Here is a 12,832-nt window from a genome sequence, read left to right as displayed (position 1 = left end):
GACTTAGCTCTCATTTCTCTCATTTTCCACTTGGATGGCCAAATTTGGGGAGCTATTTTGAGGAGGTTTTCATCATGCAATACAAAGTAAGTAATTTGCCACTTGTTGTAAGTTAATTTCATGGATTTTATATGGATTTAAACATGGAAATTTGTAAAAATTTGGGATTTTGATGGAAAACCTAGAATTTGATATTTTTGGATTTTGATCACGAAATTTGACATGAGATTGGGAATAAATTATATATTTAAGTTCGTAAGACTATGGGTAATGTTTATCTTCGAAAATATTCGAAATCCGGGCACGCGGGCCCGAGGGTTGACTTTATTGATTTTTTGAGCGGAGTTGGGAATTGCTATGGATTGATTTAGTATCAGTATTAGAGTATATTTTTATTGGTTTGCATATTGTTTGACTAGTTTTGGAGCGACGAGCATCGGTTTGAGGTGTTAGAGTTGTGTTGGAGCCGGTTATGGAACTTCATAGCGAGGTAAGTCTCATGTCTAACTCTGTGAGGCGAAAATGACCCCTAGGTGATATATTTGATATGTGCTACTTATTGTGAGGGCTACGTACGCACGAGGTGGCGAGAGTCCGTACGTAGCAAAATTTATGTTATTATCGAGGTAGACTTAGGTTCACACCATGCTATAATTGTACTATAGGAGTTATCTTTGCTCATTTAATTCCTTTATTTCGCATTACGACCTGAGACTAGGCTTCCGTAGAGTGATAGACTTGCTATTGTAGAGATTTGACGAACTTCATGGAATAATTGTACTACTATTACGAATTTCTTCCGCGCTATGCGTTTTCATCGAAAAGTTTTTCGTAAAATTCATAACTGACACGTTTAGCTGTGAGTGGGTCAATGATCCGTTAAAGCTTCTTGTTCTAATGGGATTGGGCCGTTCGCCTCGGCAGAATTTTGTACCACACTCTCATGGGAGCGAGCCGGTCGCCTCGGCAGTATAATAGATGCATCTATGGTTCGAGTCATTCGAACCTCGGTAGTGCACACAGTATGATGGGATCGGGCCGTATGTCTCGACATTTCTATAAAATACTCTTATGGAATCTTGCGTAATACTTGACAAGAAGCCAGTGTATCTGTGAGTTTTCCTGATTTGAATTGTGACGACCTATCTGGTAGGTCCATTATATATATATAGTCCGATTGAGAAGGTAACTGCTAACTGAGAGCTTAAGTTTATTGTTGAGAGGAGGATTGTACCACGTATTTATTCTTGTTATTTCGTTTATTTATTCTGCCTCACATCTGTTTACTTCCTACTGTATTTGATTTATTAGACCACTAGTAAGTGTCGATGTCGACCCCTCGTCACTACTTCTCCGGGGTTAGGCTAGATACTTACTCGGTACGCGTTGATTTATGTACTCATGCTGTACTTGCTGCACTTATTGCGCAGGTACATATATGTCTGGTGGTCTTTTGGGCGCAAAGGCGCAGCTATTGCAGGGACTTTACCGTGAGCTGCATTCCATGTTACGATCTACAACATACAGTGTCTCCATCAGGGTTATTTATATTCTCCTGTCTAACTTGTATTCCAGACAGATGTTGTATTTTATTATATTTCCTAGTTGATGCTCATGCACTTGTGACACCGGGTTTTGAGGGCTTCTACTGGATGTTTGGTATGGTAGTTCACGTAATTATTATCATTTTACCCTGTAAATTCTATTTCATACTATTTAATTAATGAAAAATATGATTTCACAGTAATAAAATGAGTAATTAAGTTGATCAATCACTGTTGGCTTGCCTGACGGAGGTGTTAGGCGCCATCACGACCTTTAGTGGATTTTGGGTTGTGACACCAAAAATATAACCCCACTTAGGGTTCACAATCCTAGCTTAAGAAACTTAGCTAGACATAATTAAAAAAGGAAATACAAAGATAAATGATAATCCAAGCATATTAGCTAAGAGAGTAGAGAAAGATTGAGAAAACTACAATGAAATTACCCAAAACTCTTAAGGGAAACTCCAAAAGATGCTCTCCCACGTTCAAAGGGATCAAAGATACACTAAAAAATGACCTAGATTGCTATTTATAGTCGTTTGCAATATCTAACAAAAGTGGCCCTACGGTATACAGTCGTGGAGACGATCATCAATCGTCTCCACGTTTGGCTTTAGTGCTTCAGGTGTAGGCTAGATTCAGGTGACTTCGTGGCCTTGTTCGTGGAGCCGCTAATGTTCTTGGCCTGGTTTGTGGGCTGAAATGGTTCCATGATTCAGATCGTGGAGCTGGGTAGAACTTGAAAAATTGTTTACTCTAGATGCCATTTAAGTTCGGGAGTAGTTCGTGCAGACATACAAGATCATGGAGTTGGGAAGACTTTGCTCTAAATTTCCCAACTTAGCCATTTTCATGCACTTTTGCACCCCAAGTTTTGGCTCCACGATTGACCTTCGTGGAGCCATTGTTCTCCACTTCTCAATCTTCAAATTCTTCTATCTTATGCTCCAAATTCCATCTCTTTTCATCCTTTTAAATCCATTCCTTCATCAACTATTTCATTTAAGCTCAAACATCTGAAATCAACTGAATTAAGTTAGTTAAGGTTATTAATCTTACTTGAAGAACCTTAAAACTCAAGAAAAAGGTACGAATAAGTTAATAAAATACCAACTTATCAGTCACTGCTCTAGTTTTCTCCCATAGCGTCAAACTTTCTAACGTGATACGATCCAAGGGCTGTAGTTTATTGTCACTGCCATACAAGTACTAAAATTATTATTAACAAAAATATCATTCCAAGTGCAAATAACTGAATTCTTAATTTAGAATTCACATTTTGAAATTTTGTATATATAGATATATATGTTATTTTTTTTAAGTGCAAGCGAAAAAAACATGTAGAAATAAGATGCAAGATAACAACTTAATACTTATGATGCAAGCTTATATAAAGCAACCCATCAAGGAAAAGAATTCACGAGAGGAGTGCTTTGATTTTGTAATTTATCAGGGCAGAATTCGTACATCCCACGATGAGTTAAGTTTTGACTACACTGTAAGAAAATTTAGTTATTAGAGAAGCAATATATAGTAAACCATTGACCAAAAGAATATAAAACAACAACTAATGCATTACTTGGACATATTCTAATTTAATTACAAAGGAAATGGAAAGAGGAATTTGGGAGAAATATAATAGGAAGTGCATGCTACAGGAAGGGCTGAAGCATGGGATAGAGGAGACTTGCGAAGTTGATTATGTACAACAAAATCTAAAAGTGCTAATATTTTTTCATGTTTTGATAGAAACGAAAAGATAGGAACTAATAGTGATTCATTGGAGTACAACTTTATCATTTTGGTTGACATAAATTACACATTTGCAATAAATAATTGAAAGGTAATGACAGTGTTTAAGTGAAGGATAAATATTTTTTCAATTTTATTAGAATGTGTATTTACATCTTTATACAAAAATATTTTTGAAGTAATGTTTTGTTGAAGGTTGAAATTGCCGCTCACTTTTGATGAGTAAATTTGTAAATTAACGTTTGACTTAGGCTGATCCCACTTCTAATATAGCATAGTGATGATATGATAATACGATGACAACTAAGCTAATACTCGGTCCATCGACCATAACACTTTTATTGATTAATAATTCTAAGAATGGAGAATAACATGTTCCAAAGTGACATTGACAAATACATTATTGAAAACCAGAGAAATATTTGTAGATAATGATTGGAAAAGCATAATTTCACCTTATTAAGTATCGCTATACATAAAGTTGAGTTGATATTTTGCGGTCCGATTAGGATAAAAGAGTCCAAAATGTTTCTCTGTGACTTCTCCATTCTTTTCATTTTCATCAAACATAGCAAACAGATAAGTCTCTACAATTCTTCCAGGTTTCTTTGGAGTTCCTGCCCCTCCTTTTACATGATTAACCAAATTTCTATAATAAGTTTGAGCATTTTCTATAGTTGCTGCAGAATTTCCTTCGGAAGGCCAACCACTCTCAGATACAATAATCTCCACATTTGGTCCTCCAGCTTTCTCTACAGCAAAATATATAGAATCCAAAAGGGCATCAAAAAGATTTTGATATCCTGTGGAATTTGTTCCTTGTTGGTTGAAAAGTGCGTAAGAAAGTGGGACATCGACAGTGTTATAAATGTGGCCGAAATAAGGGTAAATATTGGCTAAGAGTGGAAGGTTATTTCGTGCTAGGAATTCGATTATGGGATTAATGAAACTCTTGAATTCTTCGCGAAAAATACTATCTTTAGGCGGGTAGGTATTCGCTAAGAGCCCTGAATATGTTGCAGTTGTGACCTTGATCTTATCTTGCAACCCTGCTGCTGCTAATGCATTGTACACATTTTCCATTGCATGAAGAAGAAATTGTGAATATTGACCATTATTTGAGGGAGATACTTCATTTCCTATAGATATGTACTTGAATTTAACATATGGGAAATGACTTCTTATGTTATCTTGAACCCAACCATTGGCTATTGAAGAATTGGCTAGGGCTTCAAGATCTTGATTTGGGACATCAAGAATGATCTCAATGTTACTTCCATTGAGAGATTTGAAGATGTTTGTATCTGAATTGTAGATTCTCATCTTTCTGATGCCATTAGCCTTATATAGGTTTATGACATCTTGCTCTGATGGTAAATTGTTGGCAATTTTTCCATAGCATACTCCAATATTAGACTGTGCCCCTGCATTGAGGAAAAAGTAAAAAGAAATTTGTTTCAAAATAACATTAAATACACCCCTAAAAGTAAGAGTTTAACTTCTGTATATCACGATGTATTTTCTTTGTCACTAGCTATCAGGGTTATATGTAACTATATATTCCTCATAAGCGAAATTAGCAACTTGAAAAATAATATAGCTAACTACCCTTAATATAATAAGTGAAACTAGTAACTTGAAAATAAGGAAAGCAAACCTTCTAAAGTAACATGTTAAATTGCAATAGATACAATAAAATTTCATTATACTATCACAACAACAATAATAACCTAGTAAAATCCCACAAGTGGGGTATGGGAAGGGTAGAGTATACGCAGACCTTACCTCTACCCCTAAGGGGTAAATAGGATGTTTTCGAAAGACCCTCGGCTCAAAATTTCATTATACTATCTGTGGATATAAATAAAATCCTAAAAGTAAATTTTGTCAATGTAAGGGCAAAAACCAACTATTAGAAACATAGCGATGTATTATGATTAAGGTCATTAAACAACTTAAATTGGTAGAAAGTACACATGTTAATTTATATAAGATGTGATGTAAGATGTATGAGTGTGTGTAGAGAGACCTGTCATTTGAATATTGCACATTAACAGCCCAACAAGTATAAGGACAGCTGCACCAAGACTCCTTTTATTGAACAAGTACCACAAAGCCATGGAAAAAGATGGAACTTAGAGAGTACTAAGCAAGAAGGTCAATTAAGAAAGAGAGTGCAGTTTCAAGAACGAGGCAGTTAGGTCAATCTTAAGTTCAGTTGGAAAGATAATGGAATCCCCTCCTCGGAAAGGGATTCAGTTTGGCTTAGTAACACATGTTAAGAAGTTAACCATGGGTTAGAATTGTACATTAAGGAAGCATTCTATTGCTTCTTATATAGGCAAGCAATAGAAGATGGAGCTGTCTTAGGCAATGACTTAACTTAAAAAACAAATACTACTACAGAAATGTAAAGAATCCAAGCATACCAAGTGACGCATTTCATGGCATAATAGTGCAATTTTGACATAAATAAAGAAAACTTTGCACAAGTTCCACTAAAAAGTGATGGAGGTATGGAATTGTACAGGAAAAATGGATCCCATTTAATATATCTGCATGATGATTGTTTGGCCTATCACAACATGACACGTGATTCAATTAGGTCTAGTTTGATAACAAAAAATACTTTTGTTTTGCCGAAGGCAAAATACATAAACTACCCCTAAAATCATGGACCAAATCCCTGTTACACACTTCTTACAAAATCACCTTACACACTCAATTTTTCTAAAGTGTATCTAAGACATACCACTTTTTTCTTGACCAGTTCTTCAAGACATGTCTAATATCACGCACCAATAATATTATGCCACGTGTCATTAATTTTTAAAAATAAAATAATTTAAAATTACAAATATACCCCTCAACCTTCCCCTTTCGTCTCTTTCTCATCTCCATTCCCGCCAACCACCATAAACAAATACCACAATTATCACCTTCCGATTACAAACCAAAATTAGATGCCCAAGCAGATTGATCCCATGTTTTGAAGTCTCGAATCTAACACAAAAATTGTAACCCAAAACTCCAAACATCATTAAAGAAAGAGTTGTCAGAGTTTTATCAATTTTAACGTTTATCTAAATTCTCTAAATAAATGTTGATTGTGTAAGAGATCATTTCACAACAAAGATCTTTCACAACATATCAAGCAAGAGGAGAGGTCTCCTATATTTCTTAAAATAGAGCATATAATTTTGCTCAACCTGACGAGAGGCCAAAGAAAATGACCTTAATATACTCTTCAAAAATTGTGTAAAAATAAGCAACCAAACCCAGATCTATAGAATTTTCTTAGTTATAGAATCCACTTAATTTTCTTTGTCAATTTTTTCAAAGCCTTTTACATTATTGTTTTTCTTAAAATTATTGAGATAGAAGATGGAAAAAAGGAATGGGGAAGAAGATGAAAATAGGGGAGGGGGAGTTTCGGTGGACTAACACAAAGGGGAGGGGGTCTAGATAAGATAAATCAAGGAAAGGATGGGGTCAAAGTGAAGGAACCAAATAGTGTTTAAAAAAAGAAGAAATTAAAAATTTGACACATGACATTTCAACAATAATTGGGATAGAAAATTCACAGTTGTACGCACTTACATTTTATCGGTAAACATGAGTGTGTGACCTAGAAAAAGTAGTGTGTCATAGATACACTTTAGAAATATTTAGTGTGTAAAGTAATTTTTGGCCGCAAAAAGTATGTAATAGGTTAGGGGGTAACTTATGTATTTTGACTTTTTCAGAATAAAAGAGAAAGAATTTCACATACACTACACTCTTATTTTGGTTTGAGATCTATCTGAGATGACAGAAAACTTCGATAAAATTTGTTAAATAAATCTGGGTCTAACTCACACTCCAAAAGCTAGCTCGAAGAGAGAAGGATTGCCCAAATCTTATAAGGAGACCAGGAATCTCATTGCGGTCCGATGTGGGATTCATTTATTCATCACCCCTCCCCTTATGCCCAAAGTGAAATATATTTTATCCTGGGTTCCACTGTCCATGATCTAGAGCGTGCACAATCATAGACCGGAGGCATTTCCACCCCATTCAATTGGTCTGGGGGCATTCCTCCCTCCTCTTCTAGGGCCCACATCGACAACGAGCCTAACTCTAATACCATACTAAATTAAACAGGCACCGCTAGTAGAGAGAAAATTTGCTTTGCCTTTTTTTATTGATAGTATTGTCACGCCCCGAGCCTGGGGGCGAGACCGGAACCAAGTGCCTCATCTATCCTTACGTACCAACTTGCGACTAACGGGCTCTGAACATATAATGTCATACTTTGGCCATGGGCCACATTGCAAGACGATTTACAAAGAAAAATATAAAACTGAATGAAAACCAATGCGGACTAAACATCAATATAAAGCTGGGTCGGCAAGGCCGTCATAACTACAACAGCTGACAAACCAACAAAATATACATACAAGGCCTACAAGCCCAACATAGTGCACTAACTGACAGGATATGTCTATAAGCCTCTACTGATGGATGTACTGTGATCGGAATAGTTCCCCGACCTACCCATAACCTATATACGTATATACACAAGATGTACACAAAACTTCTAGACCCGGCAACTCCGAAGGACATGAAGCTTATAAAGCTAAACTCGGGCAATACCTACTGAGGAGGTCTACCCGTTTGTCTGTCTGAACCTGCACGCATGAAATGCAGCGCCTCTAGAAAAGGGACGTCCGTACAAAATAATGTACCGAGTATGTAAGGCAACAAAATAACTGAAAGCTGAAACTGAACTGATAATATAATAACTGAAAGTAACTAGGAGTCAAAGATAATCTGAAGATATGCTTAACTGCTGATACTGACTCAACTCTCTCAATATAGTAAGTAAAATAGTTGTCCGACCCTATAAGGCTCGGTATATATATACAACTGCTCTGCCGTAGTAGACTCGCTCATAGGCGCTCGGCCATACTAGGCTTTGTATCTCGGCCATTCTAGGCTCGCTCAAAGGAGCTCGGCCACAGTAGGCTCGGTATATAACTTACAATCTAATCAGAGGTTGCCCAATAGGAGCCTGCTCATCGATTATCGCTCGATGGTAATAGAAATACTATAATACTGCATATATATGCTCTCTTCTCTCTTGACTAGAACAAGACAACACTTAATTAAATATAAATTCCCGATAAGGAGAATATTGTAATTTATGAGACTAGGATAATGTATATAAATTCGGGAGTATGAACTTCTTTTTATGCCTCGTTATCAAATACATGTAATTACGAGATCATGCCAAAATGAAGGAAGGGCTTAGCCTTAACATACCTGAGCCAATTCTCTTGACAATCCCTTTAACACCCGTTGATTGCGAAAACACGTAACGGCAGATCGAAGTAGGGAAAAATCCGTATGATATTCTTGAGAAAGATTGCACCTTACTCAAAATTGCAAATCCTGTTGCTATTACGTAGTATAACTTCGTATGAAATTCTTGGCTACAGATTCGTCACTTGTTTGAAATAGCATTATACTTATAATCTCAAAATAATCTCATTCCCGAACTTACGTCGATTAACTTACGATAAAACTTTAACGTACAAATCATGCACTTATCATTCTCATAACCTATAGCTCTTGCGAATACTTTAATATTCTCCTTACCATTTAGGCAACCGTTCTTTGAATAAATCCAAAGGCCAGGGTATTCTCCCATTCAGTCGCAACCGTGACAAAAGTGGTATCAGAGCTCCTTAGTCGCAAGTTGGTACGCAATGATAGATGAGGCACCGGGTGCCAGTCTCGCCCCTAGGCTCGGGGCGTGACAAGTATGTCCTATAGATATAGTGAAATAAGAGGTAATCCTAAGTACCCTAAAAACTTTGTTAAATAATTACAGAATATTATCATATTTATAAGAACACATGACGTGGCATAGTGAGTGCATCCAACATAGAACTGAATTTGGGTGCAATATTGTGTGTTGGGCACTAAGGATAGCACCGACTTTGGGTCCTATATTGTTTGTTGGGCAGTGGAGATAGTACCAAAGATATACACACACTATATCATTGGGTGATTCTCCTATATCTTGGAAGGCTAAGAAACAACATACCGTATCTCAATCATTGGCTGAGGTAGAGTATCGATCTAGGGAAATGATGGTATGCGAGTTGAAATGGTTGAGAGGAATTTTATCTAGTTTGGGAGTTGCTTATACTTCTCTCACCTGCCTTTATTGTGATAGTCAGGCGGCGTTGCACATAGCTAAGAATTTAGTTTTTCAGGAGCGAACCAAATACACTGAAGTTGGTTGTCATTTCATTCGGGATAAGATTGTTAGCGAAAATATTTTTACCAGTTTAGTTCATTCACATGGACAATTAGCAGACATCTTTATGGAGGCCTTGGGAATATCGCAATACTATCATCTCATGTGCAAGTTGGGCATCCTGAATCTTCATATAACGACCTGACCGGTCGTTTTGATCTCTAGCACGTCACTTGGTGGTTTGAGGCTTTGAGTAGCTTCCCTTTATGCATTATGACTTGTAAGTGTGGTCAGAATTGAATTTTGGGAAGTTCGAAGTTGTTTTGGAAGGAAGATTCTCAATTCTGAAGCTTTAAGTTGGAAAAGTTTACCAAAGTTTGACTTTTGAGTAAACGACCGTGGAATCGGATTTGAAGGTTATAATATATTCGTATGATGATTTCGGTCTTGGACGTATGTTATGGTTGAGTATTGGGTGGTCCGAGAGCATTTCAGCGCTTAATATAGAAAGTTAGTATTTTGAAGATTTTAGAATTTTCTAAGTTTTATTTGAAGTGGACTTTGGTGTTATCGATGTCTGTTTGGGGTTTTGAGCCTTGTAATAGGTTCGTATCGTGATTTGTGACTTGTGCATAAAGTTTAAGTATGAATCGGAGGTGGTCGTCGAAGTTTGAATATTTGAAAGTTTGGAATTTTTTCTAAGTTTGACCATGGTTTGACTTTAAGGTTATCGGGTTCGGATTTTGAGTTCGGGACTTGGAATAGATCTGTTTTGTCTTTTGGAACTTGCCTGCCAAATTTGGTGTCATTCGAAGTTGATTTGATGTGGTTTGGACTATTGGTTGCAATTCTAGAAGTTCTTAAAGTTCTTTGTGATTTTTATGCGTTTTAGCATCTGATTCATGATTCTAGAGGTTATTTTGGTATTTTCATCGAGCAAGAAAGTTCGCGTTATGTGTTTAGACTTGTGTGGATGCTTGGTTTGGAGCCCCGAGGGCTCGAATGAGTTTTAGACGCGTTCCGGAAGAGTTTGTAGAGGTTCAACTGGTTTTGGTGCACTGTTTTCGTATTTGAGAGGTTTTTTATTACATTTACGATAGCCGCATTTGTGAGATCATTCTCGCTTTCGCGAAGATGGATGGGGGCAGGGGAGTTCGCATTTGCGAAGAAACTGTCGCTTTTGCGAAGTCACTGAGCTCTCATTTGTAAGACTTTTGTTGCATTTGTGACGCATACAGTGTTGGTCGGGCTTCGTATTTACGATGCCAATTTCGCATTTGCGACCATCGCATTTGCATATTATGACTTTATTTCGGGACTTAGCCCATTTCTCTCACATTTTTATTTGGTTGGGCGATTTTTGGAGCTCTTGGAGGCAAGACTTTCATCAGCTATTGCAAGATAAGTAATTTTAAGTATCAATGTCGACCCCTTGTCACTATTTCTCCGGGGTTAGGTTAAATACTTACTAGGTAAGCGTTGATCTATGTACTCATGCTACACTTCTATACTTATTGTGCAGGTATATATTTCTGGTGGTCTTTTGGGCGCAAAGGCGTAGCTATTGCAGGGACTGTAGTGAGCTGCAACCCATGTTATGATCCGCAGCATACGAACTCTCCATCAGAGTTATTTGCATTTTTTCTGTCAAACTTGTATTCCAGACAAATGTTGTATTGTTATTGTACCTTCTGGTAGATGCTCATGCACTTGTGACGCCGAGTTTTGGGGGTGTTCTAAAATTTGTTATGGATTGGTTTACATTGATATACTTTTACTTATTATTTTGATTAAACTGTACGTAACTACGATTCATTTTAATGCACTGACCTCTCTATCTAAATAAGATTCATGATTTTAAAAATAATAAAATGAATAATTAAGTGTTGGCTTGTCTAACGGCGACGTTGGGCATCATCACGGCCTATGATAAATTTTGTGTCATGACACTCCATGCACCAACTTGGGGAGGAGGGCATAGGGTATTAGCATGTGCATATCTTGCATGGTATTTTTAGTGTCCAACACCCAATATAGCACCCAAAGTTGGTGCTATCCTCAGTGCCAACACCCAATATAGCATCCAAATTCAGTGCTATGTTGGGTGGGCCGCACTAGCTATGCCACGCCGTATTTCTTTATAAATATGATAATATTCTGTAATTAGTTAATATAGTTTTTGGGGTACTTAGGGTTGCCTCTTACTTCACTGTATATATAGGATATACAATAAAAGAAAAAGGCAGAGCAGTTTTCTCTCCACTAGCCGCACCTCTTAAATTTAGCAAAACTCACAAGAATTTTAATGTTTTGGATCTTATTCTTCATCATAAGAACGTATGCAGTTTTTTCTTATATATCTTTAAAAGGTCATACCACTTTATTTCTTTGTTGAATTTGTTTCTCTTACATTTTAAGAGATATAAGATGTCATAAAGTTAAACGAACATTATTCCAGTGATGATACATCCTCTTAAAAGTTTGTGAGACGTTCTTCGTAGTTCAATAGTTTTTCTCTTTTCGTTTTTGTTTTTAATATACATGTATTATAGGAGTAGTAATTTTGGAGAAACTTTCCTGCTGCTTTCACATGGAAAACAACGAAAAAATATAAATTAATTATTTATTTATTTAATTGACCATCGGAAACTAGTTAAAAGGGTTAAGATGTAATTTCAGTTATATTCTCAAGTAATAAATACCTTAATTAATCTTATATATCAATTTACCCCATACGTCTCCTCCGTTAACTAACTCAAACGCCCAAATAATTGTCTTCCTTAGTTCATCTTTTCAGAGAACAAACCTTTAACCCTTACCTTGAAGTTTGCTGTTCAGCGTTCTAAATTACAGTAAGAGAACTCATCTTTTTTACTTTTACTAGCACTATGATTTATTTTTCATGCACACGTGATGTACTTTCTTTCACTTATATATTGAAAACTTTTGAAAGTCAGAGATAACAATTTTGTTTGATTCTGTTACATAGACATCTTGCTTGTCTAGATTGCTATAACTTTATTTTAAATTAAAAATATGTTTTACTTGATTTTATGTTAATGTGATTGGTTTATAATATTGGGGGATTGTTAGAGTCTTTGTGCAACTCATTACGTGTGCGAAGCTTTTCTTAGTCCGAGATATTTTTTTTCTATTTTGAAAGGATCAAATATATTTAACCAAATGGCTATTTTATAATTCCCAGAGGTGTTATTCAATTTATTGATGCATTGTCTTGGAGCGTGCTATCATGTCTTCAATGTCGATGATAATCATTATGGAATAT

At 36.3% G+C, this 12,832-nt stretch overlaps 1 protein-coding gene across 1 annotated transcript; it reads right to left on the bottom strand.

The window, feature by feature from the left end:
- Positions 1 to 3,611: 3,611 nt before the first annotated feature.
- On the bottom strand, positions 3,612 to 5,582 carry LOC107763655 (glucan endo-1,3-beta-glucosidase). The gene is made up of 2 exons (NM_001324807.1): positions 5,329 to 5,582; positions 3,612 to 4,723 (listed from the first exon to the last, which is right to left on the bottom strand). Exons 1-2 carry the CDS (start codon positions 5,417 to 5,419, stop codon positions 3,759 to 3,761), a joined length of 1,056 nt encoding a protein of 351 aa, NP_001311736.1. The 5' UTR covers positions 5,420 to 5,582; the 3' UTR covers positions 3,612 to 3,758.
- Positions 5,583 to 12,832: the final 7,250 nt, after the last annotated feature.

Source organism: Nicotiana tabacum, chromosome 19 (assembly GCF_000715075.1).
Source record: "Nicotiana tabacum cultivar K326 chromosome 19, ASM71507v2, whole genome shotgun sequence".
Classification (NCBI taxonomy): Eukaryota; Viridiplantae; Streptophyta; class Magnoliopsida; order Solanales; family Solanaceae; genus Nicotiana; species Nicotiana tabacum.
The sequence above is the reverse complement of the archived record's forward strand: the minus strand, read 5'-3'. Positions and strand labels throughout refer to the sequence as shown.